Here is a 12,564-nt window from a genome sequence, read left to right as displayed (position 1 = left end):
CAGACAGCAATGACACAATATAATGTAAAATGTTCACACTTTAAACCTACAGTATGTTGCATTCAGGATTTAGCCAGTGTGTAAACAACATTGTGGAGTACTGATGCCACACTTTGAAACAAGAAAAAGCAACTCAGAACATGCCCTCAAGACTCATAGGATACATCCATCCAAAACTGCTTTGTGAAAATCATAAAACTATGACACAGTAAGACGGATTAAATGCCTGGATTTTTTTTAATCACTTCAAGATATATTATCAAAGTGGGGTACGCTGTCACAATGCACTTTTTCAAAAATTCCTTAATTGGCTCTAATTCAGCAGTGCATTGATTTTGTTTTTATGTAAAGTCCCTCAAAGACTACAAAAAAAAAACAAAAAACAAGAAGACAAATATAAATTGATATGATTTTATACAAACAATGCATTATTGTGGAACTGTTTGGAGTGGACAGTGGTGCTAAACTGCTGGAAAATAAATGAATTTACCTACACTGAGTGATCTCTGGGGCACTTACAGTCCTTACAGAAGGCAAACTTTTTACTGATAATGAACCACACTGGCATCTTTTCATTCTTGTGATTTTCTATGAACACTGTTGTACTTGTTTACAACATTGCAACATGAGCTACTTTTCATTACGTTAAAACGACTTCTTCATTCAAATCTGACAAAAATAAATAAATTGTGTTTTTCACAATGAAATCATTCAAAACAATATAACACGGTGCCAGTTCCTCTTTGCCACCGACTTCTTCCTTACGTGATAGCAATCATCACATCATGAATAATTTTTGTTATCATTTTTGAGCAGCTGTCGATAACGCTAAATGCATGGGGGATGTATGCTTACTGAATTGGCAAATTGCAAAATATTTCTAAAAACTTTACTTTGCCATATCGCTCACAGAGTATTATAGTTTAGTTTTACATTAAATAACGTAGTTACACGACATGCCTCGATGTGCCAGCTGCAGCGCCACTAAAACAGAGAAATGTTCCTTTCCATTAAAAAAGGCACCACCTCCTGTAGATAGCTTAACTGCATGGGAATATTCTCCAGATTTTTTATTATTATTCTTTCACCCACATAAATGATCAAAACAAATGACAATCTCTGCACGAAGAGAAGCCGGAGCCCACAAAAGGGAGTCTGACAGCCATTTCCACAACAGATGTTTTTACAGAGGGGTGTCTTCTCTCCGCTGAGCAGTCTCACACATGAGAGACCCCCAAAAGCTTCAGAGAAACGTCCAGAAAACCAACATGTAAATTTGTAACTGCCATGTCTGAGACTAGCAGGCCCACGCCAATTATATTTCTTTAGGAAAAAAAAAAAAGCGAGCGAGAGAAATACAATGAAGTACAAATATACATATCAGCATGGATGATTTAAAAAATAAAAGGGTGGAAGGGCAGAATTAAAACTTCAACATCAGAAAAAGACAACAGGCATCATTATGTGTTATCATGAAAAGATAAAAGTCCTTATTGATCCAGGTTGTGGGCAAAGGCTGCACTATTGACAGGAAGACAGAATATGTTTGAGGGGCAATATTTCATACATTTGGCCTGTTCACTCCATCACTGTGAGAGGGTGTTTTTCTGGGCTGTATATAATAACACGTGTGCTCTTTATTTCCCTCAGATCAATGGTAATGTGAGGGGGGCCACACAAGATGGATGTCACGGGCAGGTTAACCTATCGACTGCTCAACAGAGACACACAAACCAAGACAAGAGAGACCAATCCATTTGCTGAAAGAAACCTAAGCTAGGTGGGATTTGAATCTCTCTGCTTGCTGCAACCATCTGCCCAACAAAACTGTACTCATGTCATAATTAAATGTTTAGTTTTTTGATGTTAGTTAGAAAGAGAAATAAAGATTTTCTAAACATCCTGTCTAACCTAGCACCCATTTCTCTGTCGAGGCTGATGGGGGAAGTTGAAGAGGATGGAAAAAGTGCCAATGGGATGCCTGGTGACTATTTCCTGGAGACAGGACAGGAGGCAGATGAGAGGGCAGGCTAGGCCACACAGGTGGCCCGGATCTGGATCAGGTCAGCCTCACCCTCGAACAACAAGCCAGCGTATCTCATGCTTGTGCTCCAAGTTCTCTCAAGTCTCTAACTGGCAGCGTTTGTTAAGGGGGAAAAAAAGTGTAAAAGGTAACATTTAATTAAATGCATATGCCAGCTTTGATTTCATGAGTGTTGTTAATGCGGTGCTTTTGTAAAAAATCTCCACACTATTGCTTTGAATTCTATGACCTTCAAAACCAAGCAGGGAGATGAGAAATGGGTTTTAAGTGTCTGATTCAATTAAACATACCTTAGGTTATGATTGTGAAGAAAGCCTTATATTATAAAAGTTTCAACTAATTAAACCACACTGTGCATGAATTCACTCTGTAAATGCTCCTTTTGTAACGCTTAGGAACAGATATGTTAACTGTTTAACAAATTCTCCCTCCACTGAGTGTGCTGATCCCATCTCTGCTGCACAGGTGATTCAACAGAAAATATAAAATAATTCTGCTCCATTCTATTGTGGATGCAATGCCAAACTTTCAGTGAGAAAATACAATAAAATCTAAATATGAAGTCACTCTGGCTGAACTGCAAATCAACTGTTAATGGAAGAATACCGTTCCGACAGACAGCTCCGAGCATTATTGTCTAAAGTTGGGTAAGGGGTAATTAATTTGGCATTAAATCATTCAGTGTTTTGGTGAGTCTGATAAGAACTGTAAAATACTTTTTTTTTTTTTTTTTTTCTCAGACACTGCTTCAGCCAACCCCCAGCCCCCATTGTCTGTGTGAAAATGGAAATCTGTGCCACCAGTACAATATCCACATTATGTGCCCTGCCTCGACATTGTTGCATGACATGCTTGATTGTACCCTGGCATATAAGAACAGAAATGTATAAACATACCATTAGCACATATTAAATTATGCCCTCTACTCACATTATTTTGTAAAAAGAAAGTTTTTAATTGACTTTTTTTTTAAATATTTTTGAATAAAATCCCCCCCTTTTAGACATTTGTAGAACAGTTTTGTTTATGTTTACATGCAGAAAAAAATGCATCAATTACCAAGTTAATTTCCTTTTGATCTGTTCTTTGGACATGCTTAAGTAGTCTATTTTAAACTTGTACAATTAAATTTTGGGGGGAAAGAAATATGCAATTATATTTAATTATCATTCTGCCACACACATGCACAAAACAATCAAAAGGATACAGTTTTGCCACGCCACTTTAACACAATCAACCTGCTCTTCCATGTCTTTAGGTTAAAACTAAAAGTCTAATACAATCCTTGTAATCATTTACAGTATAACTCATCTGTATGCATTAATATGACTTGTTTTAAATGCTTCAGATGCTTTATAGAGGTAAATGTTTTCTTCTGATCCTTAAAAATGCCTGCAGCAATAGCAGGAAAAGAACTGTACTAACCCCTTGCAGTAAATTCGCTTGATTGGTGTATTCTATTTCATTTCAGTTAACTGAAGTCGGAATTTAATAATTATGCTCACAGCACAGGCTGAGGTTGATCCAGTACAGCAGTCCAAGCGTGTCTCACACTCATACAAAGAGCAGAAACCAAATGCTAAGCCACTGTATGCACAAAGAAAGTCTCCACTCATAAAACCAAATCAATGAAATATAAATTTCTACATCAGCCTGTGTTAATGTTCCCAGATAGAGCAAAGTTAAAGGTGAAATTTAATAACTTTTGACCATAACATCATCCACACATGTTGTAACAATTCAAATTAAGGCTTCAAAATGTTGCTTCTTCTTTTTTTCTTTTTTATACTTTTCTGTCTGGTGTTTTAAACAATTAATTTGTGCATTTAAAAAAAAAAAAAAAAAAAATTAGGAGCATCTTGAAGTCCCAGCAGGTTGTGGAAAACACACAAAAAAAATATTCTAAACTGCTTTTGTTGCTTTTTTTTTTTTTTTTCCAGCTTCAAGCTCTCATGAGAATATTGTCTTTTCAAAAGATAGAAGAGGTCTTCCTGTCACTAACTCAATGCTGCCACCCAGTGTCAGGACATCTGTTGATTTAAAAAAAAAAAAAAAAAGTGGCTCTCTGTGAGTTCTAATAAAAAAAAAAACTTCACACACCACAGTTTGTACTCACCATTAACAATAAAAAGGGATCCTTTTTTTTTTTATTGCTGATCATACTTATTCAGCTTAGTTTCCTTTTTTTTTTTTCACCTGGTCTTCCAAAGGGAAAAGTTGTTTTTATCTTTAGCATGGTCTGTGGGGATGATTTAATTTTAACCACTGAACTTTGACTGGAAGAAGATGACGGAAAATGTTATACACAGGACCCCGGGTGCTTTTGGGAAGTATTAATGTTTGGAGACTTGCAAATCCAGTTAAAACCTTGTTTTGTACATTAAGGTATGAGCAAAGGCTGTCTTAACCATGAGCCTCTGCAGCAGAATATTACAATATGTTCTTCAGTTGTGTATATTATGACCTGCAAGCTGTTCTCAGCATCAGCTGTGAAAACACAAAGAGGAAAAACACCATGCCGCCCTTAACTGTAGATTCTACATGCTCTCCTCTGATACCTCAGCCCCACCTGTCTAGCCATGAGCTCAGAGTTGAAACGGAGTTCAGCCAAGTCGAGAATTGTTCTTGCTTGTTTTATCAGCGGTGTGTACCATATTTCCCGATGAAATACTACAGCCGGCAAGAGATACTGCCAAGGGAGCAAGGAGACAATTGAATGAGCATTAATGATTTACAGGTACATATCTGCTATAATACCAACACAGGCGGAGGTAACTGAGAGCAGGCTCTAATGACATCATTGATGCTGCCTCAGATAACACCTTGATCATCAACTATGTATGGATCGGGCAAAAGATATAAGATAATGTCAAAGTGAGAGTAGACTATTTACCAGCCTAACGTAAGCTGGACCAGCATTCAGACCCTGAGTCAGGAATAAAAAAAGAAATCTACACAAAACAAAGGACTTGTAAATCCTAGGTTAACAGTAGAACATAAACTGTAATCTCTGAGAGAAAAATATTTGATGACAGTTGGATTGTATGAGAAAAAAATGTGACATTTTACAAAGGGCTACCATGACTCTGAACAGGTAGATTTTGCTTTGCCGCGTGTCTTAAAGAAACTCTTCAGTGTTTATTCTCAGTCTTAAACTGATGTGTGTTGGGTTTTTTTGTGACAGTGTAAAAACAAAGGAGGTAAATCCATATCTGCTGAATGACACACAGCAAACTTCAAGCACAAGAGCAAGATTTGAAAGCTGACCGGAAAGGGCGTCCAGTGGAAAATAAAACCACAAAGGCTGGCACCTGTGTACTGGGAGACATACAGAGAATGGCCTGAAAAAGAGAAAATATCCAGCAAACGGCAGTTCTCTGGGTGAAATTGCCTTGTTGATGTCAGAGGTGAATGCCCAGACTGCTTCAAGCTAATAAGAAAGAAACAGTAACTCAAATAACCACCAGTTAACCACTTATAACCAAGGTATGCAGAAGAGCATTTCTGAAAGCACGTCAAAATATGGGGAAAAAAATTGCCTGGTCTGATGAATCTCAATTTAAGCCATTTAGGCTTCTGGTGGTGGTGTAATGGTGTGGAGGATATTTTCTTGGCTTATTTTGGGCCCCTTAGTATCAACTGAACATCATTTAAATCCCAGAGCCTACAGACTATTGTTGCTGACCATGTCCAAACCTTTATGACCACAGTTTACCAATCTTCTGAAGTAAACATTTTGTCCTCAAAGTTGATGTGTTAAAAGCAGGACAATAGGCAATTGTAAGGATTTGAGTGAGTTTGACAAGGTCCAAATGTGATCGCCTGACAACTGGGTCAGAGCATCTCCAACATTGCAGATCTTGTGGGCTGTTCCTGGTCCACGTTTTGACTGTTGGGTTTTCACTGTATCATTGTAGGGTCTTTACCCACAATACAAAGCGCCTTGAGGTGACTGTTTGTTGTGATTTGGCGCTATATAAATAGAATAGAATAGAATAGAATAGAATTGAAGTGAAGTGAAGTGAAGTGAAGTGAAGTGAAGTGAAGTGAAGTGAAGTGAAGTGAAGTGGTCAGCAGTGGTCAGTCAAAAGTGGTCCAAGGAAGGAACACCGATGAACCAGAGACAGGGTTGTGGGCAACCAAGGTTCACTGATGCATGTGGGGAGTGAAGGCTGGCTGGCCCGTGTGGTCCAGTCCAACAGATGAGCTACTGTAGCTCAAATTGCCAAAAAAGTTAATGCTGGCTCTGACAGAAAGGTCTCAGAATACACAGTGCATCACAGTTTGTTGTGTATGGGCTGCATAGCTGCAGACTGGCAGAGTGCCCGTGATGACCTCTGCCCACCACCAAAATCAGCAACAATGGACACATGAGAATCAGAAGTGGGTCATGGAGCAATGGAACAAGGTGGCCTGGTCTGATGAATCATGTTTTCTTTTACATCACATGGATGGCTGGGTACATGTGCATAACTTACCTTGGGAACACCTGGCACCAGGTTAAGAGAGAAGCCAGCACAGGCAGTGTGATGCTTTGGGAAATATTCTGCTGGAAAACCTTGGGTCCTGCCATCCATGTGGATGTCGCCTTGACAGGTACTACATACCACCTACCTAAGTAATGCTGCAGATCATCTACACCCTTTCATAGAAACAGTATTCCCTCATGGCTGTGGCCTTTTTCAGCAGGATAATGAACCCTGCCACAATGTAAAAATGGTTTAGGTATGGTTTGAAGAGCACAGCAATGAGTTTGATGTGTTGACTTGGTCTCCAAATTCCCCAGATCTCAATCCAATCGAGCATCTGTGAGATGAGATGGACAAACAAGTCCATGGAGGCCCCACCTCGCAACTTACAGGACTCAAAAGATCTGTTGCTAACATCATGGTGCAGAGCACACCGTCAGAGATCTAGTGGAGTCCATGCATCGATGGGTCAGGTCTGTCTTGGCAGCTGAAGGGGGACGAACAGATCGCTTGAACAGTAGAATCTGAATTCTTCTGTTCATGGTGCCTTTTTTTGTTTGTTTCTGTTTTTTTACTCTTGACGCCCATTCAGAAGGAGTTTGAATTGAATTGGGTTACATTTTTATTTATTTGTTTTAGTATAGTTTCATTAAACAGAGCGAACCATTTTTGTTATCGTAAGAAATGTAGCTAGGAGGTTTACATTCAGAGGAAGTGACGTGCTAATGTTTTGAATCGTGCTGTGCGGGTTTGCAGTTATCACCGATAGAAACCCCTGTACTGACCTGTCTCCCCGTATATATCTGGGGAAAACTATTAGCTTCATGTCTCTATAATTTCTGTTACAGTAAGTTCTCCTCAATATGAACCCGCTCTAATGGATCATCGGTTGCTTTGGCATTAAGCGTTAACTGTTAGCTTGCTTTTGTTGTTGTTGTTAGCTAATGAAATCCCACTTTGCTAGCGCTAGTTCGCCAAGCGCCTGGCGTTATTTCTCTAACGAGATATTGAGATGAAGGTTAACCTTGTGGATCAAGCGACACCAGATATGCTGAGAAAATATGAGTGATATATATAAATGTGTGATGTGAATAACAGTACACGATATCGTAAAGCTTATGATAGCTTAGCCGTGATGCTAGTAATTAACCATTAGCGGATAAGTAAAAGCTGCAAAGCTAACGCTCTGCTGCAAAGCACAAAGGAGGGGTCGTTATATAGTTGTGTTTTTTGCTAAAGCGTTGCCAGCTGCAGAGATTAGTGGTTGCTTTTCTATCGGGGAATAAAACTCCTTAATGTCGTTAAGTCCTTCCTCAAAGTTTTTAATGTTATCGTTGCATCGTCGTCTCTAACCAGATTTGAGATCTGAATCGTGCGTAAAAGATGCTGCATCCCAAGCTTTTGTAAGAAGTGGTTTTGTAACGCGTTCATTTCAGTGTGAGCCGATTGTGTGCCAAACTTGGTGCATGGTGACAGCTGTTGGGTTATTTAAGGGTCTGCTCGGTATATAACTGACGTGGTCAATCAGCACTTTGACTCTGTGTGTCTTCTAATCCACAGGATTCGAACGCAATGGACCTCCAAAAAATTATACACAGTGCGCTGCACGAATTTATTCAGACTTATATTCCTGATGCAGATCTCAGGTAAGCCATCCCTCAGCTTTAGTTAATCCTTAAAAATCTTTTTCAGTGACTTTGGCAGTAACTTCTTTTCTTACCATGCAATGCAGCACACTGGATGATGTCCTTTTGTCTTACATCACTGGAGTCCTGGAGGATCTTGGCTCCCAGCAGAGTGTTGAGGAGAACTTTGATGTGGAGGTCTTTGCAGAGATGTTAGAAGCTTACATACCTGGCTTTGCAGAAATTGACAGGTAAACAAGACTTTCTGGATGGTGGTTAGGAAGACCACACAACATCGGTACTCTGTTTTTTAATAGTTATAATGGATTTCTTTTTATTCTGCAGTGTCAAAGTCTGTGAAATGATGTTCAGTCTGGCTTCAAAACTAGCTACTGCTCGGACGTCAGGTGTCTCATATGTTCATTTTCTTAGTGATTTTGATATTTATATTATTCTACTACTATTTTAATCTGTTTGTTCCCTTTTTTTTTTATAAGCTCGTGAAGAAAATGGTGTGCCTAAGGCAAGGACAGAAGAGATCTCCTTGAAGCTCACCAGTGAGCCACCACAAACAGAAATGCAGTGCCTTAAAACACAGACAGAGGGAGCCACTGCCAAGGTTATCAATTCAGCAGACATCAGCAAATTATTTTTTATGTATTTGCATTTGTATTTTTATCATTGTGTGTCCTGTTTTAGATATTGTTACATCCATCGAAAATATTCTTGTCTTTGTTCAGCTACCGGTGTCTGAGTGGGAGGCCCAGGAGCAGCACCTGTTAGAGATGTTTCCCAAGTGTAGTCTGACTGAGGCTCGCAGTGCCCTATCTATTGCCAAAGGAGACATGGAGGAAGCTGTACGTCTTATCATAGAGGGAGATGTCCAACTCAGTCCCACACCTCTTAATGTGAGTCTCTGATATGTACCGAAACGTTGCCTTTGTGTTTCAGCTCCTACCTTCCTTATTATCAGTTTTTGATGGTATCCTGTCATCTCAGGTAAACCATGGGAAGAGTATTTCCTCACTGGCAGACCAGAAACTTAAAGAGAGCATCCTTGAGAAGTGAGTAAGAGTGCTAGCAACACTTTCAGCAGAATTGTCCTTGAGTTTGTAACTTTGCTTCATCTTAACAGGTACATGCTGGTGGACAGGGAGGAAGATAATAAAACACACCGGCCCGTCGCTCCCAAAGATGTAAGTCTCCAGTTATACTCCCGTTTTTCACATCAGATCCGTTTCAGGCATTTAAACTCGCGTGCACTCTGTTGTGACAGGCTCCAAAGAAGCTAGTTCGGTACCACGGTAACCAGGTGGTAACCACAAAAGGAGAACGGTATCAACTCGTGAAGAAGAACGAGGCGGAGGACATGAAGAAGACGTACGTCAACCTCAAGCCAGCGAGAAAGTACAGATTCCATTGATGATGAGCACAGTACTGTAAGAGCAGCTAATGACAATATTGTTTACACTATTTTTAATTTATTAATTTCATTAGCCTAAAGTTTGTTTGTTTTTTCCCAATTAAACGATGACACCTGCTGTCTTGTCAGAAGCTACTTTTGAAAAATATTACCTTTACATGCCTTGGTTAAAACATTGGATCAAAGTGTTTCAGTTTTATATTTGAAGAGCTTTTTTTTGTCAGATATTTTAGTCAGGATGTTGTGACTTGCGTTCTTGTGTGAGTGTAACAGCGTAACCTATCTACTTTTAGCCATCTCAGCAGGTCTGATGTTGCACTGACGGTATTGAGGTTTTGTTTAATTTTTTTATTATTCTTATGCATTTTTCTCTTTAAACTGTACTGACATTTTGAATGAGCCTATATTGATTTCTGTAAGTTCTAGTGGTGCTGTAAAGTTTCTTCTGGACATTAGAAGTTTTAACTTTTTTTTTTTTTTTATGTACATTTTGGTTTAATGGCAGGTCCAGAATTTGTTGGGCACAGTCGTTGGATTTTTGCCTCTGTACACCACCACAGTGGATTTTAAATCAAATGATCAAGATGTGATTGAAGTGCAGACTTTCAGCTTTAAATTAAGGGGTTTTACACATTTTTACGTTAACTAATTGGGAATTATAGCCATTTTCATACAGTCTCCCATTTTCAGAGGGTCAACAATAATTCGCCTAACAATTTTAAAAGTAGAGCACATATCTCGCCCACCCCAAACTCTGTGTCAATACTATGCTGCAATAGATACCACCCAGTGATGTCATACTCCATTGGGTTCATCTGTATTTTGTTTTGATGTTAGTTGCACATTAGATCTTGCTCTACAGGAGTGATTTTTTTTTTTTTTTTTTGACCCTATAATTTTCAGCATTCTTGATCATTAGATCCAGAATCGTCCTTCGATCATGAACAAACTTTGCTATATGACAGAAGTTTTAGTCACATTGCACTGTGATTCTTTTTAGAGGATTTTGACTTATCCTCATAGGGTTAGATGCAAATATGCCAATATTGTTCCTTTTTCACAGTGGTAATGAATCCTTTTAAAAATTCCTGGATCACCACCAAAATGTAATCATTGTGCCTCCAGATATTTTCATCAAAATCTGTTGTTCATAATTTTCCAAGTTATCCTGCTAACACAAAAGCAGCTGAAAATATAACCTCTCCACCTATCGGTGGGCAACGTAATAAACACTAGTGACCCGGTTCCACAGGCAGCCATACATGCCTATGCTGTAACATTGTCTCCACCATGTTTAACAGGTAATTTGGTATGCATTGGATCATGCACTTTCACACTCCTCTATACTTTTCTCTCCTCATCGTTCTGGTAGAAGTTCATCTCTGTATTGCCATTCATCTCTTGATTGTAGACTGTGACAATGATGTGCTTACCTCCTCCTTGGTTAGATAGTGTGAAGTTGCTTTTCTTACTCATGGAAATTATGTGATCACGGCCTTTAGTTGCCTCCTGTGGTCTTTCTGTGGTGGTGTACGCGTTTTTGTCCAACAAATTATGGACCTAACTGTATATTGTATACAATTACTGAGCTGCAAATGTTTGTTCAAGCCTTGAATTTTCACTCCATTTAGCTACATTATATTAAGTCCATAAGAGGAAGTCCTGATTGTTTACGGTAATCACCTTTTGGATGGGAGGATGGGATGTTTTAATATGCAAAGTTTTACACCATTTTAGTTGTTTATAAGTTATCTTCTTTCGGCTACTCCCTTTAGGGGTCACCATAGCGGATCATCTGTTTTCATCTCACCCTATCCCTAGCATCCTCCTCTGTCACCCTCTCCATGTCACTGCATCATTGAATCTTTTCTGAAGTCTTTTTCTTTTCCTGGCTGGCAGCTCCATATTCAGCATCCTTTGTCCAATAACTCACTATCCCTCCTCTGCACATGTCCAAACCACCTCAGCCTTGCCTCTTTTTGTCTCCAGACAGCTCAACCTGAGCTGTCCCCTGGTAGCCTCATTTCTAATTCTGTCCATTCTGGTCACTCCCAATGAAAGTCTTAGCATCTTCAACTCTGCTACCTAGTTTATAAGTACTGAATTTAAAAACATTAAAAAAAAATCCAATAACTTGACCTAATGTCTGACAAAAGTGAGATTTGACAAGCTATAATATCACAGCTTAGCCCCAATAAAAGAGGAGGTGCATTTCACAGGCCTTACCCAGCTAAAAACACCATCAGTAAATTATGTATAACATTCATTTTTCAAGATGTGAACAAACAATTGCAGCACTATACTTTCTGGCATAACAAAGTTGTGTGTGTGCGTGTTTATCCCCCTAATGCTGAGTGAAAAGTGCTGCTGGAGAACTTCATTTTAAAGTTCATTCCAACAGTATTACCTTTATTTTTGATATAGATGTTTAGATTTGCAAAGTCTCCAATCATGTTTTTGTGATAACAGAAGATCATGTGCTTTCAGAGTCTGTTTACATATTACCGAAGTGGTTCTCTTGTCACTGTTCCTCTCATCTCATTTGTGTTCTGTGAGGTTTGCTTTGCTTGTAATTGTGGATAGATTTTTTTTTCTTTGACAAGTGGATTCTCATTTCTTGTTAGCTGTAGTTTAGGATAAACTAGGTTTTGTTTTTTTAGATAAACTATTTGTGTTCCCCCTGCGTCCATTTGGACCAGCTATAAGCATTTGTTCTAAATGGGTGGTATATAGTTTTCCCTGTGTAATGTAACACAATTAAGTGTTGAAAAGATGTGTTGTTACTGGTACTTATCAGCAGCAATGGTATCTTTAAATACTATATGATGGTGTTACTGTGTAGAGCATGGAATGGATCCCCTGAAGCTGTTGTAGTGACAACTGAGTTGTAACCGCTCGCTCTGAGAAACTGCTGACGCACAATTTATAGTAAATACTAATTTTGTAGACTACCATTTGAGTTGTATTTAGTTATTCATGTCACATGAGGTACTGAATTAAAAG

At 38.9% G+C, this 12,564-nt stretch overlaps 1 protein-coding gene across 1 annotated transcript; it reads left to right on the top strand.

Moving 5' to 3' along the window:
- Nucleotides 1–7,227: 7,227 nt before the first annotated feature.
- cuedc2 (CUE domain containing 2) lies at nt 7,228–12,563 on the top strand. The gene is made up of 9 exons (XM_030748738.1): nt 7,228–7,360; nt 8,074–8,159; nt 8,246–8,389; nt 8,484–8,545; nt 8,636–8,757; nt 8,879–9,046; nt 9,138–9,202; nt 9,274–9,334; nt 9,415–12,563. The coding sequence occupies exons 2-9, from the start codon at nt 8,086–8,088 to the stop codon at nt 9,559–9,561; spliced, it is 843 nt and encodes a 280-aa protein (XP_030604598.1). The 5' UTR covers nt 7,228–7,360; nt 8,074–8,085; the 3' UTR covers nt 9,562–12,563.
- Nucleotide 12,564: the final 1 nt, after the last annotated feature.

The sequence above is a fragment of the Archocentrus centrarchus genome, chromosome 15, assembly GCF_007364275.1.
Source record: "Archocentrus centrarchus isolate MPI-CPG fArcCen1 chromosome 15, fArcCen1, whole genome shotgun sequence".
Lineage (NCBI taxonomy): Eukaryota > Metazoa > Chordata > Actinopteri > Cichliformes > Cichlidae > Archocentrus > Archocentrus centrarchus.
This window is presented reverse-complemented; position numbering and strand designations above follow the sequence as displayed.